Here is a 25053-nt window from a genome sequence, read left to right on the forward strand (position 1 = left end):
AAGTAAATGATTATAGAAGCTACTGTGGAAGAGTAGGCTAATGGGCGGGAAGACCAGTGCATGATGTCTTGAGACAGAAATCTCTCAGGAATATTGTTTATATATGAATATATTTCATGGGCTTCCCGGGTAGCTCAGCTGGTAAAAAATCCACCTGCAATGCAGAAGACCACAGTTCAGTTCCTGAATCAGGAAGTTCACCTGGAGAAGGGATAGTTAGCTACCCACTCCAGTATTCTTGGGTTTCCCTGGTGGCTCAGATGGTAAAGAATCTGCCTGCATTGCAGGAGACCTGGGTTCGATCTCTGAATTGGGAAGATCCCCTGGAGGAGAGCATGGCAACCCACTCCAGTATTCATGCCTGGAGAATCCTTGTGGAGGGAGGAACAGGAACATGGCAGGCTACAGTCCATGGGGTCACAAAGAGTCAGACACAACTGAGCGACTAAGCACACATGCACATATATACGTATACATATATATAATTTTTAAAAATTTATTTTTGGCTGTGCTAGGTCTTTGTTGCTGCTTGGGCTTTTCTCTAGTTGTTGCAAGCAGGGGCTATTCTAGTTGCAATGTATGGGCTTCTTATTGAGGTGGTTTCTCTTGTTGCAGAGCACAGGCTTCAGTAGTTGAGGCTCCTGGGCTCTAGAGCACAGGCTCAGTAATTGCGGCACATGGGTTTAGTTGCGTTGTTGCGTGTGGGATCTTCTTGGATCAGGGATCGAACCCATGTCTCCTGCATTGACAGGCAGAGTCTTTATCACTGAGCCACGCTAGGGAAGCCCAGGAATATTATTATTAATATTGAATGCTATTGTATATAGCTTTCTTAAATATTTAAGTTTAGTTTTTTCTTTTTAAAAGTAATTTATGTTCCTTCCAAGTAAATCAGAACATACAGAAAAATGGGGACTAAACCAATCCTTGTGAGCATCTGGATCATGTCCTTCTTACCTGTTTGCGTTCATGCATGTGTATACACATGCACTCTTGTGTGGTAGTTGCTTGTTTTTTAGTTAATTCGTAGTTATAATTTTGTATTGTTGTATCTGGCATCTTGTCTTTTTCTCACATAGCGTGAACTTTTCCTATCAGTATGTACATTCTTCAGTTTTTCTTCATCTCCTAAGGGATATTTAGCTGAAGCATTTACATGACAATCTCATTTCCATATTTGGAAATGTTAAGATGTAAAAATGACATTTCCAAAAGACATTTCCCAAATAATAGAGGAATAGCAGCTTTCTAGAGAAATGAATTGAACACATGTGGTCAATTTTGTCATTGAAACTTTGAGTATTATTTTTAACGTAGATGTAACAGCCTTTAACCTAGTTCATTTTCTTTCTCTCCTCAGGACTATTTTCCTAGTATTACTATTTTCTCAATATGCCAGAAATGTTAAATTTCCTCTCCCAATTTACAAATCCAAGAAAGGATGGACTGCATATAAGTTACAGCTTTTCAAAATGTTCCCTGTGAGTAATTACCTTTTTTTTTTTTTTTTTGACACTATTGCATTTGGTTCATATGTAAAAAGTTTATAATGAGAAGAGGGGGTTAGGCATGTTGTCCTGAGGGACCATGTCTGTGTGATGATCTCAGACTTCTAATGACCATCATGGACCTAAATTTTAGAAGTGGTAGAAGTTTCCAGTCCTGGAGTCCTTTTCAGTTCAGTCACTCAGTTGTGTCTGACTCTTTGCAACCCCATGGACTGCAGCACGCCAGGCTTCCTTGTCCATCACCAACTCCCAGAGCTTGCTCAAACTCATGTCCATCAAGTTGGCAATGCCATCCAAGAGACCATGGAGTCTTTTTAACAGTATGTAAGAGGACATTGATTCTCCTTGGAGCTGAGGGAGGTCTGACTCCACGTGGCCTTTTCAGGCCCATTGTCCATTATTCTTATTTTACTAGCCAGTTTCAAACTAAATAACTTTACTATATGAAACTACTGTCTCTAAATGTGATTCCATTCAAGGAATAGGTTTTACACAGATCCTTTATATGTTTTTTTCTGCAAAGTACTGATGGGCTCTGAGATATAATAATCCCATTGCAGGAAGGCATGTTTTGCTAGCAACTACCAGTTCTGTTGGCCTGACAGAGCTTTTTCCTTTGACCACTTCAGATCATCCTGGCCATCCTTGTATCCTGGCTACTCTGCTTCATCTTCACAGTGACAGATGTCTTCCCTCCTGACAGCACGAAGTATGGCTTCTATGCTCGAACTGATGCCAGGCAGGGTGTGCTTCTGGTAGCCCCGTGGTTTAAGGTCCCATACCCATGTAAGTATTCTGGTGGTCATGAGTGGTCAGGAGCTCACACGGGTCCAACCTAGAGGAGTTGGGAGTTGGCAGGAAGCTCTGCAACACCAAAGGTCTTCTTTGTTGCAGAGCATGCCCCGAAAGTCGTACCATTCTGGCCTTCAGAGGATTAGATTAGCAGAGAAGGGAGGCAGGAGGCTCTGTTTCCAGAGGACTGTAGAGACTAACCAGCTCTCTTCTCAGTTGTACTAGTTGATTCTTTTGGTTCCATTAGGACAAAATCTCAGGCTCAAGGAGCCTCTTGCCAGATTTGAGCTCTAATGGCCAGGATTTGAGGTCAGCTGCTTAGAAAGGCAAGTATAGAGCTGCACAGTACCCAAACCACCGAAATGAACAGACTTGAGTAGGAGGGGCCTGAAGATTAGTAGACTGCTCAAGCCTGGTGGAATTTGTATAATCTTTCAATAGGTAGCCATAATCATTCTTTTTTTTTTTTTTTTGGTCATAGCTGTCAGGTAAACTAATATTCACAAACAGACAATGGATCTTAAGTTATAATTTCATTGTTGGGTAACTCTTGGCCAGGTGGCAGGGGTGTATGAACCCCAGCTGTGAGGTGTCACTTGGATTCATGTGTAGCATTTTCTGGACCCTAGCCCCAGAAGCGTTTTGTGTGAACCCAGTGATTATTACATACTTGTTGTAATGTGAAGACTGTTCCCAGCATTTAAGGTTTTTGTTAGAATAAGGCCTGAGCTTAGTCAGATTGTTTCAGTTTACACCCCTATCCAATTGTCACATTTTCATATTTTCTGACAATGAGGAAAAGCCAAAAATATTAAGATTGGGTCAAAGATAAATGTTCTAAGCATGTTAAACGATAGTGATTCTGGAAGTTGTTCGTCCTGGTCTTAACACATTTACAAACACTGTAAAAAGTTTAGTCTTTCTAAAGCATTCTGAATCTCATCAGATTATATGGTTTAAGTATGTATTTATGTATGCCTGTCCCCTCCATACAAGGTTCATAAACATACATGTAATCTGAGATAAAATGAGATTAAAAGTCTGTTGATGAGGGAGTCAGTTGAAGCCATGGGAAGGCAGGTAGCCCCCACAGCACATATGGGTGGTCCTCTCTGCCTATACATGTGGCTCCCAAGATGAGCACAAATATTAATAGAAACACAGAGCGGGCTGTCCCAGAGAAGCAGCTGTGCGTGTGTTGAGAGATGAGACTTTGCTCAGGGACCATGGGGCCTGTGCACAGGGAGGCATAACCAAGTGGGCAGGTCCTTAACATTATGATTGCAGAGGGTGCTGTCTGGTTTCTTTTCACAACAGCCCTTGAGTGCTACCAGCTCCTCTATTGCCAGAGCTTCCCTAGATAAAGAGCTGTTCCCTGAGCCAGAAGGGTGTAGTCTTATGTACTTCCTAATCCAGAGATAAGTTTTCATGTATCTTAATCCAGAGACAAGTTTTTATATATCTAGACCAGTGGTTCTTAGTCTTTAGTATGCTAGGAATTACTTGGACTGGTTGTTAAAATACAGATTTCACATCCAAAATGTCAAAAGTGCCAGGCTGAGAAACCCTGCTATCAAGTAACAAACTAAAAGTTCTAGATGAAAAGAAAGATGAAGTAACAGGCTTAAATAGAAGGCTGGAGGCCAACAGGTTTAAATTTTAAATAAATAATCTGAAGGAAAAGGGGTCAAAAATTAAGATTATAAATTTTAAATGTTGAAGTAAATAGGATAAAGATTTTAAAAATCTTGCTGAGGATTTCAGGCAAAGTGTGGGGGATAAGAAAGCAATTAAAGTAAAAAGTCTGAGAAAATAAAAGGCAATTTCTGATAAATAATAAATGGCAAAATAAAATAAGACTCCCATCCCAAAATCTAGACACATAAATGAAACCATATTGCTGCCTTAGTAAAGAAAACTGTATCAAAGGTTATTTAGAAAACACAAAATGTTGCTTGATAAAGAAATCATCTGCATGAGAAGAATCCATTCCAAACTAGTCCAGGGACGAGATGTTGACCAAACCAGTTGCTGGTGGGTCTGGACCTTGAACCCCTGAATATAAACTGCCTCAACATCCCCTGGTCAGCTCCCATGGGGCAAAGTGAGCTCCAGGAAGGAAAAGTTCTGTCCATACACACACACAAGGGATATTCTGTACATCTTACTTTATGTGTTATCTTTCCCCTCCTAAACTTGGGGTTGCTCCATCACCCAGGAGCCAGAGGCCAAGCCCCTCCAGGAGGTTGGTTAAGGCCTTCCAAGCCCACCTGCCCCAGGCCTCCTCTGGTGAGCAGCAGCCTATTTCTCCCCGGCTCTGTCCATCCACTGATTGCCCCTCCAGAACGCCTTCTCCGCTCTGTGTGCTGCTTTCCAGACTCTTCTTCAACAGAGACTGTGGCACTTCCTGACTTCCTAACTGGTACTGATTGCGACATCCAACCATTGCACTGTTGAAATCTTTTAGGTATATTGTTGGCCCCTGCACAAGACATTCTACACATTTCTCTTCATGTACTTTCTACTGAGTAGCTCTGTAATAACTAATGGTTCAGGGAAAGAAAGTCTAGGTACTTCACAAAGAAGTCTATTCATTTTAGCAGTGAAGGTTCCTCATGCTGTTTTTATTAAAGAAGATCAGTGGTTTTCAGTGTCCAAATAGATACACTTTTAAATCCGGATACTCAAAATGAATCTACCTGGGGTCTTTGCTTTGCTTTCTTAAAGGAAACTCTTTAGTTTTCTGTAACATGATGTACTTTTAAAAAAGTGCTGGTATTATACTAGAAAAGGGTTGTCTATACTTTGTGCCATGCTCGACTGTTGGCATTTAAATTTACGTGATGACTTTTCACTGCTTTTCCATTTGATGCCTCCCTCTGGACAGGAGCACTGTTTTGTACCATGCTTTGCACAGCAGGGCTAAACATTCTCTGCATACAAATACCCATCCCAACACAGCAGGCTGTGTTAAATTCTAATTTAGCAGACACTGAGTGTGGCTTTGAAGCAAGAAAGAGGAGCACCCGCCTCTTCCAGTCAAACAATTTCTTTTAAATAAAGCAGATCAATCCTGATTATTACTGTTTTCATTCAACTCAGGAACTATTCCCAGGCATTTTGCACTGATGACTTATGTGTAAAAATAGTTACCATGAGCTTTAAAAATCTGAGTGGTTCTTATAGAGTCCTGACATACTGAATGACTCAATATCCTGATAACTTTCGCCTGCCCCTCTAAGAAAGTTTATGAGGCTTTCATGCTTGTTTTTCTTCCTTAGTTCAGTGGGGACTGCCCACTGTCTCTGCAGCTGGTGTCATCGGCATGCTCAGTGCGGTTGTTGCCAGTATTATCGAGTCTATCGGGGACTACTATGCCTGTGCAAGGTTGTCCTGTGCCCCATCACCTCCCATCCATGCAATAAACAGGTGGGTTCCTGAGAAAATGAACTCTTCACTGGGCCCAGTGCCTTATACTTTGCTCTTTGGTTTGGACAGTCAAGAGTTTCAACATGAAGTAGCCAAGCATCAGGGCTCTTTATTGGCTGTTTGTTTTGAATAAGTAACTGCCCCTGTTTTGCTCTCATTTTCCACATCCAAATAATATAGAGCAGAATTCCCACCCTTCTTTCTCATGGTGACAATCGTATAAGACATTCTCTGTGAGATCTCGCCAGACCTTAAACTCAGCAAAACAAGTGCCAGACACTGCCATTGTTCTTTGCTTGGTTTGGGATCATGGATGTATTGTCCCCTTTGATTTCTTGTTTTCCCTACTGTTCATTTCACAGTTACAATTCATATAGAGAGAGACAAGAGCAGAAATAAATGAAGTCTATAAAATCTAGAGGTTTATGAGCTGTGAAGTTTATATTCTCAGTAGATATAGTCTTCAGTTTCTCAATGCTGGGGTTAAATTGGGCTGTATAGAAGCTGTAAAGAAAATAAAGTAGCCCAGATCATCCCACCTTTCCCAGCCAGCTGCCACCCTTCCAGAAGGAATTGTGTGTGATGAGAACGAAAGGGCTGATACCTCTGCATCTTTTGCATTGCTTCTGTTGGTGTTTGGAGCCCTAGCTTTTCCATTTTTCTCTAATGGAGCTAGTGCGTATGAATAAATTATTTATATATTGGCTCTTTTGAAAGTTCCAACATTTATAAAATCACAAAGCATTTTCTTTCTGATAAAACTGTATTAATAAGAAAGGAGTCAAATCTATGGATGACCTATGTTGTCTTAGATTACCACAAATGATTATTTTCTGGCAAAAATATTTTAATTTGGAATAATTTTTCAACACTTGCATCTAATGTGTGATTCAGAGATGTGCTTCTGAAAGCACATCTTTCATTTCTCCATGAATGAGCATGGAGAACCCTGTTAAAATGTGCATCTTCAGGCCTGGGATTCTGCATTGTTAACCCCTCCTGGGGAGAGTAGAGGCTACAGGTCTGTGGACCCTGCCTTTGGGTCATAACCATTTAGACTATTTCAGAGTGTTTCTCCCATTGAATTAATATTTTTCTTTACTCCATTCCTTTACATTTTAGGGGGATTTTCGTGGAGGGTCTCTCCTGTGTTCTCGATGGCATTTTTGGAACTGGGAATGGCTCTACTTCATCCAGTCCCAACATTGGAGTTTTGGGAATTACTAAGGTACAGATATTTTTATAATTAAATGGTTGGGCCTCTAAATGTTGATCCGTTTTGTTGATTGGTCTGGCCACTGTGAGTTCCGAAATGATGGCCTCCAATTCTGAGATTATCTTCTTCCCCATCTCTTTTTGATTCATTGATGAGTTTTTGGAATGCTGATAGAGGTCTCTTTCCCCTTGACTGGCCTGGGTAGGCAGGCATTCAGGTGCTATTTCTTCATGCATTCTACAAATTTTTATTAAGCACTGACCCTTTGTGAGGCCACTATTCTAGGCACTTGGGATACATCAGTGAATGAAAAAGAAAAATATTTCCATCATTTATGGAGTTTACATTCTATCAGAGGAAGACAAGCAATAAATAGTAAGCATAATAAGTATGACAGAAATATGGGGCAAAATGGGGGGATCAGAGGGGTAAGTTAGGGTGATCAGGCTAAGCCTCACTGAGAAGGTGACCTTGAGCAAAGGCCTGACAGAACTGAGGGAGGGAACTGTGCAGGTACCTAGGGAAGGGGCTTTCAGACAGGGGGCAGAGTGCTATCACAGAACCACCCTGGTATGCTGCAGCTCAGCAAGGAGGCCAGTGGGGCAGGAGCAGAGATGGGAGTGGGGGTCATTGGGTAAGAGCAGATGAGGTTCTTGAGGTAACTGAGGACCAGGTCATGTAGGCCTTAAAGGCTGCCAAAGCCTAAGTGGAAGTAGTCAGAGAGTCCCGCCGGGTGTGAGTCCATCTGGTTTTGTTTTGGGTGTTTTTTTTTTAGAATTACTATGGCTGCTATGATGAAAGTAGACGACTGGGGTCTGGGAAGAGGGTGGAAACAGGAGACCAGTTAGGAGATGGCACTAATTCTAGATTAGAAATTGCATTCTATCTCTGTGCTTAGTTGCTCAGTCATGTCTGACTCTTTGCGACCCCTTAGACTGCAGCCCGCCAGTCTCCTCTGTCCATGGGAATACTCCAGGCAAAAATACTGGAGTGGGTTGCCATGCCCTCCTCCAGGGGATATTCCGAACCTAGGGATCAAACCCAGGCAGGTTGCAGGCAGATTCTTTACTGTGTGAGCCATCAGGGAAGCCCGAGAATACTGGAGCGGGTAGCCTATCCCTTCTCCAGGGAAACTTCCCGACCCAGGAATTGAACCAGGGTCTCCTGCATTGCAAGCAGATTCTTTACCAGCTGAGCTACCAGGGAAGCCCCAGAAATTGCTTTACCCATTACAAATAAATCAATCTTACAGTAAAGAATTAATGAAGTTTTCAAACTGTAGCAGCATCATTCTCTTTCAGATGAAATCTGTTGTGGAGTTAGTGAACACAACAAGCCATAGCAAGTCACTCAGGTTGAAGCGGTACCTGGTCTGAAGTCCTCCCCACTTGTCTTTCCCCCTAACCCCACTCCAAGTATACATACCATAATCTAGCTTCAGGAACAAGGAGGCTGCTTCTCGGCCTTTCAGATTTATTAGGAAATAAATTTTATATCCCAGTTGCTTTGGGCCAATGCTTGCTGTTAGCCCAGGGTGTTGAGGAATGCAGCTCGGCCCTGGCCATTGTATGCTGCGCAGCTAGACACGGTTAGAACTGGTTCAGCATCATCCAAGATGGACTGCATGGGTCAGAGGTCTCCCTCTCCTCAACCTTGTATCTTGAGAACTTGGGGGTGAGTTGGAGCATTCTGGAATCATTTGACCTCTTTAAAATTAGAAATCTTCCTCCAGCTCTTTGCACTATTCTATAATCAGGAAAAAGAAACCAGATACTTGGTTTGGGTAATTTTAACTGCAAATCCAGGTCAGAGGGAGTGGAGCATACATTGTACAAGCCTGACTTGCTGGTTGGTTTTTCTGTAAATTGGCCAGGCCATCACAGAGCTCAACCTTAGGTGTGCCAGTGGCCACGCTGGCTGCCTGTCTCTCCTTGTGCATGACATGTGAGGGCTGCCTGATGGGCATTTCCTTCCAGGATCCCTGGGTCCTATTGCTGCAGATACTGAGCACACAGAGCTAAGGAGAGGGTCAAATGGGCACCAAATGGGGTGTAAGCCATTAACTCTCTAGCAAGTTTGCTGCCATGAACCTGTAGACCTGTAACTAATCCAAAATAACATAATGGTAAAATTATTATAGATGGAGGGACTCTTGGGGAAACAGTTTAATAAGCTAGCTCTCTTTCTGCACCTCTTTAAAATACATCACAGATAATTTAACTAGAGTCACTATAGGGAGTAAGTAGTGCTGTCATTAGGGTTCCTTCTAAAACATTACTGAGATGGTTTGAGAAATAATTACCTTTATTATAATTTAGATGGTGCTGGCTTATTCTGAAAAGGCACCCTGCCAGCATTTTTTAATTGAGCCAATTGATCTTCTCTCTGAATTCCTTTGGAGCCACTTCCCCTAGCAGAGGCCTTATCAATTTGAGGGAGTTGGCTCCATTACTCTTACTCACAAGGGGCTATAATTGAGACATCTATACAAATGCCTTGGGGTTGGGAAGTAGGACTAGCACCAGAAACTTCTCTGTGGCCTAAACCATGTGGCTAATGGGAGATCCCTGCCCAGGAAAAAGGAAGCAAAAGTTTTAAGGCTGTATCCTGCCTTTTATCCAGCTGAAGGGCTTGGAACAGTTGCTTTTCTGATAAGAACTCATATGTGAAATCTAGCAGTTCTAGATCTATGTCTATGTTGTACAGTATGGTAGTCAGTAGCCACATGTGGCTGGTGGATGCCAAAGGAAAGCACAGGTACAGAACATTTCCATCATTGTGTGAAATTCTTTCAGACAGCATTAGTCTGGACCATTGTACCAGTCTTCCAGAACATATAGAAAGAGGGTGATCTGTGGCTCTTTCTGAGGATCTGTCTCCATTTCCTGGCAACTCTACTATTTACTGTCCTTTATCCAGTTATGGCATTCCATGTACAGACATGGACATTCTGACTACTTGATTAGAGGTGAGGCTGCCTACCCTGCTGTATGTTCTGAAGTTCTGCAGGTTGAATGGGTTGGATTCCATATGCAGGACTGCTATGTTGAGAGTGTTCCACTGTCTGTCCCACAGAAAAGGGCAGCATGACATGGTAGGGAGGTGGTTGCTTTGGATTCAGCCCTGGCTCTGTCATATTCTTCTGACATGACCATGGGCAAGTTACATCTTCTCTCTGAATTTCTTGCAGAATTTTGGAATTACTTCATGTAAAGCATTTAGCATGTGCTTAGATAAGCAAACTAGAGATATTGTTATATAATATTTAGACCTAAGTTTATTTCTAGGAAGAGTAAACACCATCTTCTTGGCCATACTATCTTTTTTGATGGTATCCAAAAGGAGATCAGTTCTCCTCTGCAGCATACCACCCTGTTGAACACTTTTGGAAAGTCAGAAATGCAGTGTCAATTTTTCAGTGGCCCTGGAGGCAGAGCTGCAACTCAAGAAGGAGATCAGAAGGGAGCCTAGGAAGTGGTTCCAGGGAGAGTGCAGTGAGAAAGATGTGAAGGCTTCACATAAGCACCAGGAGGGCAGGGATTTTAGGGCTGTGTCTCTGGTGTTTAGAATAGAAATGTATAACAGGCACTTGGTTAATGTTTGTTGAACAAAAGAGTGACTAACTTGCTGCTTTTTTTGGACAGCGTCTAAGGGAGATCAGCCCTCCATGCATGGTTTTCATACAAGATTTATTGTTTCAGCATCCTTAGGGCCAGCCCAGTCCTCCCCACTGCACATCTAACAGGACTGACTCTGCTGGGAGATGGATCCCTCTGTCTGGTTGCTCTTTGTCTTACTCATCCCTCAAGACCATCTCTAGGGAATCCTCCCCAACTTCTCAGAGTTTTTTCTTCCCACTGGACAACCCACAACCTAATAATTGCAGCAGTATCATTATTTGATCATAAGCTTATGATTTACTTGTATTTGTATCCATCACCTCCCCCTCACTCTGAAGTGCTGGTCCTTGAAAATGTTTGCTGAAAATGCTTGCTTTTTGTAAATGAAAGGCTTCCTTATCATGTAATATAGCCAAGCGTCAGTCATTTTTGCTCCATTGCCAATTTGCATGGCCCTTTTTGCTGCATCCCTGCACTTAGTGGTGGTATAAGGGGATGAGCTGTAAATTGGAATAATGGAAGCTAGGCTCCAGCATCAGCTGTGACTGATTCTAGCCGGGTAGCTCAGTACAAGATTTGCTTCTTACTCTGAACTTGACCCTTGGGCTCATTGAGAAGCTCTTGCAAGGTCTAGCCCAGCAATCATCCAGGAGAATGGTGCAGCAGTGGAAATGTTCTGTACTTGCACTATCCCCTGAGGGAGCCCCCAGCCGCTTATTCCTACTGAACACTTGAAATGTAGCTAGTACAACTGAGTCCGGTTTTACATTTCATTTCATTTTAATTATTTAAATAGCCATTTCCTATTCATTGTAACTCCCACATAAAGCATTGTGGACACTATTCCATTTCTGGAAGCTCTTTAATCCAGTTTATGTCCTCAGGATGTTCTCTTGGGAGAGGCAGCACAGAGTGGAGACCAATAGTGCAGGATTCTTGAGCCCAGTGCCAGCTCTGTCTCTTGTTACCTGAGTGACAGTGAACTAGATGGACGCTTCTAGAAGGCAGAGATCAAACTTAACCAATAAAGTTGAGTCCACATGGGAAATGCTGTGTGTGATGCTGCAGAAGTCCAATGTTGGGAGAATCGAGCCTTGGAATGAAAGAAGGCTTTGCAGGGGAGGTAGCTTTAGGGTAGTATCAGTACTTTGATATGTGTCAGAACTGGCCAGGAGGGGGATGAGCACCAGAAGACTTAGGCAGGGACCTGATCTCCTAAATCATGATATTAAAGAGGTTACTCCGTTACAATGGAGAGGACAGGTGGGCAGAAGAAAGGCCAGAGGAAGCAAGTTCAGGTGGGAGGCTATCAAATAACCTAATGCTTGCCAGATGTTGTTCAGACTATTTTACATGGAGCTTATAAATCCTCAAAGCAGAAGCACGCTGTTCATTGTCACGGAGATGAGGATCCTGCCACCCAGAGAGGCTAATGCCCATCATATGGTTAGAGATGGAGCAGAGATAGGAGTCAGGCCTCTCAGCTCTAGAATCCTGCACATGGTGGTCTCTAGGCTGTGCCACCTCTCATGATTAATATGCTGGGAGGAGAAGTTCCAGAACTGTTTTGTCTCATCTGCCGGAACCCAGAAGAAAAGCAGGGGTCAAGTGTACTTTTTGCATTTTGGATTTGAGACACTACCAGATCATCCTGGCTGGTGGCTGTAGGCATTAAGAAACCCAAGACCACAGCTCAGGAGTGAGTGCAGAGTGAGGTGACATTGCCCAGGGCTCAGAGACCCATAGGTCAAGCCCTGGAGTCCCCATAGTCAAATCCAGCAGGAACCAGATGGGACGGGAACAAGGAAAGGTGGTGAGAATCTTTTTACCCTGGATGTGTTTTCAGTAGTTATGTATTGATATCAATCCTCATTGTAAAGTTAGACCCTCTTAACTAAAAGTTTTAAGGGTAACCTAGATTTTGTCTGTGGGTTTTGGTCACATTTGCCTGCTAGGACCTGAGTGTGCTCTTGGAGGACCTCAAGGTGAATGCCTGTCTCTGCCCTCTGTGTGTCCTGCAGGTTGGCAGTCGTCGCGTGATACAGTACGGCGCAGCCCTCATGCTTGCGTTGGGGATGATCGGAAAGTTCAGTGCGCTCTTCGCCTCCCTTCCAGATCCTGTGCTTGGTGCCCTCTTCTGTACTCTCTTTGGTAAAATTCCATTTCTTTGATAGTTGGCTTTCTTCTCAAGCTCCTTTTCTTTCTTCACATTGCTAAGGAATTCCTTCAGTGAGACTGAAGATAATGATAAATTTCTATTTTAAAATACAAAAGGATATACCTTATAAACATATAAATGCATATCACTTTCTGAGTTGAATTGATATTAAAGGTAGAATAACTGAGCTAGGAAAAATCAGATTAAATTTTAGTCTCTAGTTGCCATTTTTTTAAGGTTCTTATCATGCTTTATTGAAACCATACTGCCTTGAATATCCTCTGCAGATATCTTTGGATATCACATTTTTTTAATGTGGTATAGAAGCTGTTTCTTTTCTTGTATCTGAATTATTCCATTACAGATTTAGTTGCAGATAAGACCTTCAGGAGCAACGTTCTTTTCTTTTCTCTTTCGTTTGCCCATACTGTACAGCATGTGGGATCTCCCATGCAAGTACTAACTAGGCCGAACCCTGCTTGGTTTCTGAGATCAGATGAAATAGGGCATGTTCAGGATGGTATGGCCATAGACAAGGGTGTGGGATCTTAGTTCCCAGTTCTCTGACCAGGAATGGAACCCACACCCCCTGCATTGTAAGCACGGTCTTAACTACTGGACCACCAAGGAGGTCCCTAGTTGCCATTTCTAATTGATCTGAGCTCAGATATCGTCTCCCTGTAGGCCATTCAAGACTGTCAGTTTTTACAGAAGGGAGTCAATTTGATCTCTGTGCCATTCACGTTAGTAATCAGGGACCTGATATTCAGGCCCATATCCTGATGTAATTGAAATGTTTGAATTGAGTTTTTAAGGGGAACCATTGTCTTTAGTTTTCTGCCTGGTCTAAAGAAAGTGTAATGTTTATGCCTCTGAATAAACCCAGATAGTGCCTGAGTCAGGTGGTCACTTTCTGGTTCCGTCCTGACACCTCACAGGTCTCCCAACTTGTTTCTGATGGGACAGAGAAAGGCCATTGTAGGGAGTCTGCCCTGGACAGCATACTTGTCATCCATGCCATAGGTGAGATAATGGAACTTGTGGTCTGATGTTTTCTCTCTAGGAATGATCACAGCTGTTGGACTCTCTAACTTGCAGTTCATTGATTTAAATTCTTCCCGGAACCTCTTTGTGCTTGGATTTTCAATCTTCTTTGGGCTCGTCCTTCCAAGTTACCTCAGACAGAACCCTCTCGTCACAGGTAGGAGAAACAGGCCTTGAATCTTGTGGCAAAATTGGAACCACAAACACCAGTTCATGGAACTTCAGGAATCATTTCAATGAATGTTCCTCTGTGTATTCATTGCAGTCCGCTTGGCTGAAGTTTAACTTGAATCCCTTTGCAACACTCCCCACTTGAGTTGGCACATGCATGTAACTGATGTGTGTGGCAGTCTCCTTTTTTCCTTCTTCCTCTCCCTGCTTCCATCTGTTCATTTTTTGAAAAAAAAGCCAAACAAATCAGGACCCTACCCTTTGGGAGAATGCGTCTGTAAAACCTTTTGATTTTTCAGACTAAGGCTATATTAAAATATAGAATTTCTTGAAACTTAACTTCATATACATGTTTTTCTGTTGGAATTACAACTATTTTGAGTTCAAGATCAACCTTCTTAAAAAAATTTTTATTGAAATATAGTTGCTTTACAATATTGCATACATTTCTATTGTACAGCAAAGTGAATCATTATACAAACATACATACCCCCCTCTTTTATGGATTTCCTTCCCATTTAGGTCACCACAGAGCACTGAGTAGAATTCTCTGTGCTATACAGTAGGCGCTCATTAGTTACCTGTTTTATATGTAGTAGTGTGTGTATGTTTAATTCCTTTTTTAAAAAGTTCTTTGTGATGTGGCCTATTTTTAAAGTCTTTATTGAACTTGGTGACAACATTACTTCTGTTTTATGTTTTGACTTTTTGGCCACAAAGCATGTCGGATCTTAGCTCCTTGACCAGGGTTCAAACCTGCAACCCCTGCATTGGAGGACAAAGTCTTAACCACTGGACCACCAGGGAAGTCCCTAATTCCTTTTTATGTTAATACCCAAATATCATAAAGAATGAACAAAGGAAGAACATCTTAAGAAACAACTTTTGCTGCTGACATTTTATGCAGAATTGGGGATCATTTTATATATGTGTATATTTTTTATTTAGCTGATGTTCACATAACAAAATTAATCATGTTAAAGTGAGCAGTTCAGTGGTATTTTAGTACATTTACAATGTTGTATAATCACCACCTCTCTCTGGTTTCCAAAACATTCTCATCAGCCCAAAATAAGATTTCATACCCATTAAATAGTTAACCCCCATCATTTCCCTTCCTCTCAGCTCCTGGCAACCACCAGTCTGCTTTCTATTTCTATAAATTTACCTATTCTGGATGTTTCATAAATGGAATCCTACATTATGTGACTTTTTATGTCTGGCTTTCACTTGTCAGAATGTTTTCAAGATTTATCCATATATAAGTATTTCATTTCTTTTTATGGCTAGATAATATTCCATTGTATGTGTATACCATAATCTGTTTATCCATTTTTCCACTGATGCACATTTGAGTTGTTTCTACTTTTGGACTAGTGTAAATAGTACTGTTACGGACATTGATGTGCAAATACAGGCAGTTCTCACTCATGGTAGTTATGTTCTATAAAATCCCCGTGAATATAGACCTAGCAAATCCTGAACCATAGCTCTTGGGAGAACACAGTCAATAGCACTAGATCTCATGCCTGAATGACATTCATCTCACATATTTTCTCCATTAGGCACCTCATGGCCATTTTGCAATGGGGCTGTTTTAAATAGCGAGATCACCAATGAAGAACCACAAAGATGCAAAAAAAAAAAAAAGTGTTATTATACAGACTGCTAAAAGAATATTGTTTACGGTCTGAGAGCTGAAACCAGAAGGCAGAGCATTACCTTGTTTAACCTCAGCTGGGAACATGTGTGTTGGGTGACTCAAAATTTTCACTGCTTTGTACATGTCTGTGAATGACTAAAAGCACCACGAGTATTCATTTTGGGTTTACAAATAAATTTTAGTGTGTAGGCAATTCACAAACAGCAGAATCTGCCTGGTAATGAGGACTGTTTGAGTACCTGTTTTTAATTCTTTTGGGTGTATGGCTAGGAATAGAATTGTTGGGCCATTCTGTGTAACTGTTTGAGGAATACCTGTTTTCCATAGCAGGTGAGCTATGGGACATTGCTCACAACATTCCCATCAGGTATGTTGAACACAGTGATTTCTCTTTCTCCACATTCTCACCAAACATGTTATTTTTCTGTTGGAGATCATTATATTTTTAAATATAAAAAGTGTGTGAATTTCTATTTTAATGTATCTCATTCATATAATGACATCTTTAGAAATAAATTTGCTCTAAATTAAAAGCAGCTAAGCACTAATTAGTAACCCAGAATTTTGAAGCCCTTCATTTGATTGCTGATCTCACAAATATTTTTGTCATCTTGTTATTCACTTTGTAAACTTTTCAACCTTAAAGTAGCCATCTTTTATATTGGTTTTTTTTTTTTTTTTTTTTTAATAATCTGCAAGCAGCACTCCCCCACACCCCTGAAGGCTTCATAGTTTATTATAGAATGAACTTCATTCTATGAGATTTGGGGTGGGGACTGTGCTGGGTCTTAGTTGTGGTACACAGGATCTTTCATCGAGCAGAGTGCAGGTTCTCTAGTCGTGGTACACAGGCTTAGTTGCTCTGAGGCATGTGGGGTCTTAGTTCCCTAACTAGGGACCGAACCCTCGTCCCCTGCATTGGAATTCTTAACCATTGGACCACTGAGGAAGTCCCCTCTGTTAGATTTACTTTCTGTGAATCATTGTTAGAAATTTTCCTTATGGCGATAACTTGATTATTGTTGAAAGTAGTTTAAATAATTTATTTACTATTATTGTCATAGTAGTTTAAGGCATTACTGGCGAAAATTTATACATGCGCAATAGAAATTTACACTTTCATGCACTGCATTGATTGGCAATTAGGGTCCACCCCAGTGTTCCTTTTTAAGTCAAGGACAAGTCTATTCTGTCTGTGACCTGTTGCTATGTTGTTTTTAGGGATAACAGGAATCGATCAAGTGTTGAATGTTCTTCTCACAACTGCTATGTTTGTAGGAGGCTGTGTGGCTTTTATTTTGGATAACACCATCCCAGGTATGTGGCATATATCAAACATGCTTATTATATATGTGACTTACCTTTTTGCCAAATAAATATGGGAAGCAGGAAGCATGAATCAGTTCAAAGCCATCACTGATTACACTTTTCTAAAGTGGTTAAGATGATACCTTGAGCCACCTTTCATGAATCACTTTTTTGCTAGTAAACTTAGTTTTTTTCCTTCTTGCTGAGTTATTTCTAAGAGAAAACAGATGAATTCTTTGTATATGGTGATATGGCAGCAGGATGCCTTGAGCATGCTCCAGCTACCTGCCCTCCTGCTCAGCCTTGCCTGGAGCCCTGCAATTTGGCTTTCATTGACTTGTTCACATACTTCTGAGCCAGCTGCTACCAGCGGACAGCACTCCTCCTCCTTCTATGCCAAGTGCTGGGTGACAGACTTAAGGTGCGATGTGGCCCTGCCTTGTGGCTTCCTAGAGAAGGCTACTTTATATTGTTGTGAAATGCCGCCATGGACACACTGGTAGATTCATCCTGTCAAGGAAGGGTGATGTTTATTTTTGAGCTTAAAGGTTCTGTTGAGATTTTGCCCTTAATCTACCTCCAAAAGCCTCAATCAAGAACAGGTCACTGGGGAAATGAGAGATGAACACATCGGGCAGAAGGAATCACACACATGAGTAGGTGGAAGGTGTTAAATTTGTGGGAGGTCAGTAATATCCTCTTTCTTTCCTAAGTCAGCACTTAATAGAAAGAGAGACGAAGGAGTCAGGCAGATGGAAATGGTCAGTTTCATTACTGAAATGCCCATGGGAGGGTATAGCTTATATATGCGAAAATAATGAGAAGTTCTTAAGCCCTGCACCATAGGATAGACCTCATCACCCAGGCTCAGGCAGAGAACTATATTGTTAGGGCTCCCATGGAGCTAAAAGCAGGTACCAGTGCTATCTGCACTGTAAAGACTTTTGGAAAGGAGCCCAGGAGTACTGAGCCATGAAGATCCAGATCTTTCTTGTTGACTCATCTGTCAGGGTGCAGAATTGCCAAGAGTGTTACACCAGTGGACGTTCATCCTCATAGGACCACAAGTGGGGAATTTGTGACAAATGCACCCCACCCCCCAGTAAAATGGAGCAAAGCAATATAAAAAAGGTATGTCTACATAAAGAAAGCTGAGTGCCGAAGAATTGATGCTTTTGAACTGTGGTGTTGGAGAAGACTCTTGAGAGTCCCTTGCACATCAAGGAGATCCAACCAGTCCATCCTAAAGGAAATCAGTCCTGAATGTTCATTGGATGGACTGAAGCCGAAACTCCAATACTTTGGCCACCTGATGTGAAGAACTGACTCATTTGAAAAGACCCTGATGCTGGGAAAGATTGAAGGCGGGAGAAGGGGATGACAGAGGATGAGATGGTTGGATGGCATCACCGACTCAATGGACATGAGTTTGGGTCATCTCCAGGAGTTGGTGATGGACAGGGAGGCCTGGCATGCTGCAGTCCATGGGGTTTCAAAGGGTTGGACATGACAGAGTGACTGAACGGAACTGAACTGAACTGATGTCTAGATGAGGGGGGTCGTGGGTGTGCAGTGACCGAGTAGTGAAGTCATTGTGAGATGTAATAAGGATTCTGATCCTATTTTGCAAGATCAAATCTGTGTTTTAGAAATATTTGTTTTGAGTGGTTAGTGATTCTTAGATTTCTGGCTTAAGCATCAACTACTACTTCCTCAAGTGCTCTTTTCTGTCATCCTATTCCATTCAATCTACAGGACAACAGAAGCAGAGAATCTCAATTCTTGGTAGAACTGTTTAACTAAACATTCCATTGTTCTGTTTTTGTTTTGCTGTGTGTGTTCCACAGGTACTCCAGAGGAAAGAGGAATCAGAAAATGGAAGAAGGGCGTGGGCAAAGGGAGCAAGTCTCTCGATGGCATGGAATCCTATGATTTGCCATTTGGCATGAACATTATTAAAAAATACAGATGTTTCAGCTACTTACCCATCAGCCCAACCTTTGCAGGCTACACATGGAAAGGCCTCGGGAAGAGCGCTAGTAGCCGGAGTTCAGATGAAGACTCGCAGGCCACAGTATAGCCGTAGCTCATCCTGTGGCCTGGCCACAGTGAGGCATGAACCTATAGTTCCTTGCTGAGTAACAAGCAGTAACATATATGTTTGTAGATCTGCATTTACATTCTCCACCCCAGAGCTAAGACAGATTACAGGTAGCTTTTTCTTGTGGGTTGTGATCATGTCTAATACGATGTCTCATCTATCTTTTTATTTAAGCCCTTGAGAACATCCGTTGATAGTCATGGTCACTGAATTTGAAGTTCCTGCTCTCCTGTGGGAGTGGATGCTTGAAGTCTACAGTGACTCCTTGTTTGCAGTCCCCTTCTAACACCCTGTGCTAGCTTACTTACAGGGCACCTCCAGGGCTTTCTGTCCTTGAAAGCACCAGGACCTGTACCTATAGAGACCTCCTCTGGTCAGGAGGTACCAATATCCTTGCATTGTCACAACTGACTGGTCAAGTGTGATTTTATGATGCCTGATACTGTGTGTAGGTGGCTGCTAGCCAGTTGAAAACAGTGAGATGCTTTACACTGTGCCCAGATCTGTGCATGGGTAAAGTCTGTACAGATAGAATGGAAATTGGGGGATTGGACAGGAAGGGAAAGTACCTTGAAATCAGTATCTGATTCTCAAGTACACTTTCTTGGTGCCACCCTGGCCCAAGCTAGGCCAACCCATCTCTTATTGGTCTCCTTTTTACTAGTAGCTGAGACACTCTATTTGGTATTCATCACTCCTGGCTGGTGTGACGGGTATAGAGTGCTGCACAAAGGCACCAAGCAGATATTTATGAGGATCTTGGCTCTGCTGACATGTGGATGTCAGTTATCGTTGTGTGTATTTGTAATTACAAGATTTTATTCCTATTTAATGTTACTGATTATGGATTTTTTAAATCAGTGTTTTTCCATGTGACCCTCTTACCTTACATCCCTATTACTTGTCCCTTATCTCCTATCCCCCATTAAGAAAGGAACCAGCATTTGTTAAAGCTATGGACACCAACAGGGAAGTTTGTTGTCATGGCTCTAGAAGGCCAGTAACCATTTTTGTGGTTGTGTTTTGTATTGCTTGATACCATGAAAGTGTAAATACATAATGCTTAATCTGTTTATCAAACTGACTGCTGGACCAGAGCCCAGAAACCATGAGTTAAGTTATACGTTGATTTGTTTTCTGAAGAAGGGAAGCCAGGGCAGGTGACAAAACAGCTGCCGTATTGAATGGTTCCGCATCCTGGTAAATTAATCACTGCAGTTAAGTTGCCATTCACATCTGGCAGTTAAGGCTTAAGGAGACTTTCTGTGGGTTGTCATGTTGAATGTCCACTGGATTTTTATTTTCCAGAGGGGAAGACTAGATCCCCTGACCAAATGCTTCCTTTCTTGTTGAAGGGGTAAGAAAAGCAGCTAGCAGTCCCCCTCTCTTAAATTCTTATTAATAACATTATTTCTGACAAAAATGACTTACTGAATTTGGTTTGAAATTTTCAGTCAAAAGAAAAGCCTGAGTGACCTTGTTTCATGAGATAGTACTTCTTGAGTGTTTATTTACCTGATTGTTTACAGGCAGTGGGCACATGGCTCTTGGCAGCCTTGAATCCACATGGTGAATTTCTGGCCCCCACAACTGGCCTTGACTCCTATAAAGTTTGGGGCTTTAAGGCCTATTCTGGCAAGAACACTCCAGAGCTACTGCATTGTTTTGCCAAAACCTTATTGCAAATTAAGTAAAGAAAGACTCTAAATTTAAATTTGTATGGGTTTTTTTTGGGGGGGAGCATATTTAGAAGCACACTGGTTAATGATTTTCATCCTGTTGACTTGGTGAGTCCTGAAGACTGACAGCCCTAGTTGTCACCTTAATTGCCTAGTTTATTCTGTTTGTATTTTGCTTAGCATCTCCAATTTCTCTCCTCTGAACAGTGGGGAAAACTGTTAAACATCCCAGAGATTTGCAGTATTCTTGCTCTCTAGATGAGCAGAATGACCAAATACCCAAATGAAAGCCTCTGAACCATTGGTAATTCAGGAACAAGTTCCCTTCAGCTTAACTTGACCCAGGCATCTTCTCTCCCAATGGGTAACACTCAGGACGTGTGCAAGTCTTCAAAATGTGCAAAGAAGCCCTGTGCCCACACCTCCTATTGGAAAAAGAGGGTTTTCCCCCTTCTCGTTCCATTGGGGCCAACTTAGATTCTCTGTCCATGGTGGTGGGGGGAAGGCATAGGAGGTTAGAAAATGTCCTCTTGCTTGCAGACACACTGCAGAATGAGTCTGTAGTTGAAAAAAAACTATATTCATCTGCTTCTTGGTTTGAGCACATACCTGAAAAGGAGGTTTTGGGGGATACTGTGCCTGTGCACCTGCCATGTGCGTTATTGGGGCCACATACACCCCATGCTTTGGCCAGTTGAACTTTGTAGGATGTTTTGAATGTGAATGTCCTTGGACATAGCATTCATTCTCCAATTCCCACTTGAACACCTACCCCCGCATTTTCCCATTTATATTGGTGATCATGATGTGAAAAGTAGAAACTTAAAAATAGGACAAAAGACGCTGCAGTATCACTGGTTGGGGGGCAAGGGAGAAGCCACACTGGTTTTGATAACATATCTAACATGGATCATAGAAAAATGGGAAATGGCTCCAGTCTTTGTAGGCAATTTTCATTCTTATTCTCGCAAATTTCACATAGATTTACTGATACAGAATATTTCTTAAGAGGGCTTCAGTGTTAGATTGTAGTAAGTTTCTTGTGATTGATCAAGGCAAGGGTCCTGATGGTTTCTCGTTTTCATGGTAACAAATTCATACACAGAATTTACTTCATACTGTAGAATACTGACTTTCATAATGATAACCTGGTTTATGCATGAATATTGCAGTATTTCCATATAGTAAAATAATATTTCTACCCAGGATAATAGTCACAGTTTTCCAGGGAGGGAATGTAATTTTCATGACAATGTCATGTGATGATAGAATTTCTCCATTGATGAATCTCTAGTATGTGTTTATACTTTATTTACCCACGCATATATTTTATGACCATGAGCTAAGTTGTTATTTCTTTAATTCATGTCCCTGCTGAAATATTAGTACTAGCAACTTGGACTTGAAGTTGACAACTATAATCTTCCATAACAATCAATGCCACAAGAGTGGTCAGGCCAGATAGGAGATGAATAAGGAACTGAGGCAGAAGCCTCATCCCAGAACCTGTCTGATGCACAGAAAGGCAGCATCCTGCATACTCACCCCCACAGCTTGGGGTGGACACACAGCTGCGGGCAGCATGCCTGGCATGGCTGTTGCTGCCTGCTGGTTTGCTCACCCGGCTGTGCCCCCTGAATACCCTGGCAGCCTGAGCTCTCACAGGGCCCACTTCTCCAGGGAGCTACCCCTTGGTCTTAGGAAAACACTTGGGGCCTCATATGTTACTTGTATTGTGCTCTGTCCCCTTACGATTTTGACACAGAGAATAGGACCTCCTCTACCCTCCATTCCTCCTGCAGTCACAAGTGGAGTAGTGCAAGACAGTTGCCCATTTTTTGCCAGTCCTCAGCTTCTGCCCTTGGACCCTTGAAGCATGTTAACACTGAAGATCCCTTTTCAGCTGCCTCTCACACATTCCTGTCCTTTTAGTCTATTCTTGACCTCCTTGTCCTCACCCTACACTGGTGACATCCAGCCTCCTTAGAATTGCTCTGTGTGTTTCCTGGCACTTAGGACACCCTCCCCAGTGGTGCCATCTTACTGACGGTCAAGTTAAAACACTTTTTGTTCATTCATAGCAACCTTTGTCATGTTAGTCAGTTTCTGACTGTTCTTAAAACAGTAGGGATGCCTATATTTTCCTTAAGTTTTTGTGACTGACTTTGGCTATATACCTTTCTGGGATTTTGTTTGGTTTTTATTTTTATTTTGCATATTGAGGGTATTTGGGGTGGGGTTGTTTTTTATGTCTAATTCTTTTATGGCGTTTTTAAAAAGAATTTTCATATTGTTTTTCTAACATACCTTCATTAAACGTTTAAGTATTTTAATATGTAATATTTGGACCAGATGTTGTGAATAATAGTAGAGATAAAGCTATTTTATTCTGTATTTTTAAAACTGTTCCGTACAAATAAAAGCTCTCCTGGACGCAATTCTGCTGTTCATGTACTTTGGCTGGTCTTTAAGAAACTTGTCATTAATTAAAAGTCATCACCTAGGAGAGGGAAATCAACTAATAAAAATTTCAGTTCAGCAGGTTCTAATACATTAAAACTCAAAGGAGGATAGCAGTTGCTGAAGTATCATTGGCCCCCATGGCTAGAGAACATTTGTCTCCTTGGGAGAATACCTAACAGGGAAAGGAGACCTTGGTTGAAGGATGCCCTCATGCTGGGCTTTGGGGTGAAATTATGAGTCTCTTAGTAAGTTAGTGACATCTGGAGGCTGGAGACCTTTTAGGTATTGGTGACCAGAAAGACTGTCGTGTCCACACAGTGGAATCTAAGGTTCCCAGAGCAATCTTGGCCCCTTTAGGATTGAGGCTGGTACAGGAAATGCAGAGGTGTGGGTGCCAGAAAAAGCTCAAAGCCAAGCTTGAGAGCTGCTCATTCAGTCAAAGGCATGGTTCCCAGCGGAATATGAAGACAAATCCAAAGGTGCTTTTTGGGCATATTTCTTAATTTAGAGCAGACTTAGAGCTCCTCCATCCCCATCTTTTCTCCAACTAGTTGCCTTTAGTCTTTCCCAGCATCAGGGTCTTTTCTAATGAGGCAAAAGGAGAAGAGAGTGGCAGAGGAAGAGGTGGTTGGATGGTATCACTGATTCAATGGACATAAACTTGGGCAAACTCCAGGAGACGGTGAAAGACAGGGAGGCCTGGTGTCCTGTAGTCCATGGGCTCTCAAAGAGTCAGACACAGCGACTGAACAACAACAATAAATCCACATCTGTATCCCTCGTTTGTCTCTGGCAGTTTGAGCCATAGTGAACACCACAGCTGCTTCCATAGGAATTCAGCCTGCTGCTTCCAGTTCCCAATATCCTGACCTATGAGTCACTGCTAAGCATCCAGTTACAAGATGAACTGTTGCACCTTACACCACTATATACGTGAGGAAAATACATGTGAGGTATTTCATGCCCATGTTCTCACCCCTAGTTGGGACAACAGCACGTGTCAATATTAAAGCCCCACCCCCTATCCCATGGACCTCTCACCTGGTACACCCCCATTCCTCCCCAAGAGAGGCCCACTACCTGGATTTTGGGTTTATCCTTTACTTGCTTTTCTTCACAGTTTTGCATATATATACATTTCTATACCACTTACTGTTTAGTTTTGCATGTTTTCGGACATTTAAAAGGTGTATGAGCTGTCACATTTTACTATTGTGAGATTATTTCATGTTGGTACATAAGCTTCCAGAGAGAATGAGCAAGAACGAAGCCCTGTAGAGCTAGGATCATCCCATGAATGCCAAATTTTCCATCAACCCTGTTAGTGGAGTTACATTTTTCACTTCAGTCATTCAGTCATGTCCCACTCTGCAACCCCATGGACTGCAGCACGCCAGGCTTCCCTGTCCATCACCAACTCCCAGAGCTTACTCAAACTCATGTCCATAGAGTTGGTGATGCCATCCAACCATCATTCTCTGTCATCCCCTTCTCCTCCTGACCTAACTACCCCCCCAAAGCCCCACCTCTTAGTACCAACACACTGGAGATTAGGTTTCAGTATATGAATTTGGGTAGACGCAATATAGCACTTGGTCGTTAAAATGTAGTGAAGGCCAAAGGAAAGAAAAAAATGCCAATAATATGCTCAAATTATATTTCAGGCCATATCAACTTGGTGATGGAAGGAGAGAGACTTACAGAGATGAGAAAAACAAGCCCAGTGTACCAATATCAATAAATGGACTAAACTTGTCAATTAAAAAGTAGATTGTTGGACCAGGTAGCAGAATGAAATCCTGATCATATACTGTTTGCAACACTGAGTTCATAAGTGTGGCTGTGATTGTTGAAGGCTGCAACAACTTATGTCCAGAAGTTGATAAAAGCTATTTGCCTGT

The 25053-nt window shown here is 42.0% G+C and overlaps 1 protein-coding gene across 6 annotated transcripts in view; it reads left to right on the forward strand.

Moving 5' to 3' along the window:
• The window catches only part of SLC23A2 (solute carrier family 23 member 2), a 142856-nt gene extending 119729 nt beyond the window's left edge, over positions 1–23127 (forward strand). For all 6 annotated transcript variants that reach the window (XM_086333495.1, XM_086333497.1, XM_086333499.1 and 3 more), the window contains 8 exons: positions 1361–1481; positions 2138–2294; positions 5582–5729; positions 6852–6957; positions 12587–12716; positions 13787–13924; positions 16823–16918; positions 18757–23127. In XM_086333495.1, the coding sequence (XP_086189621.1) occupies positions 1361–1481; positions 2138–2294; positions 5582–5729; positions 6852–6957; positions 12587–12716; positions 13787–13924; positions 16823–16918; positions 18757–18989 (1129 nt within the window). In that variant the 3' untranslated portion in view covers positions 18990–23127. The remainder of the gene's footprint in view (positions 1–1360; positions 1482–2137; positions 2295–5581; positions 5730–6851; positions 6958–12586; positions 12717–13786; positions 13925–16822; positions 16919–18756) is intronic.
• The last annotated feature ends 1926 nt before the right edge of the window (positions 23128–25053 follow it).

The sequence above is a fragment of the Bos grunniens genome, chromosome 13 (assembly GCF_055505025.1).
Source record: "Bos grunniens cultivar Pamir isolate PY7600 chromosome 13, Bosgru_T2T1.0, whole genome shotgun sequence".
In the NCBI taxonomy this organism is placed as follows: Eukaryota; Metazoa; Chordata; class Mammalia; order Artiodactyla; family Bovidae; genus Bos; species Bos grunniens.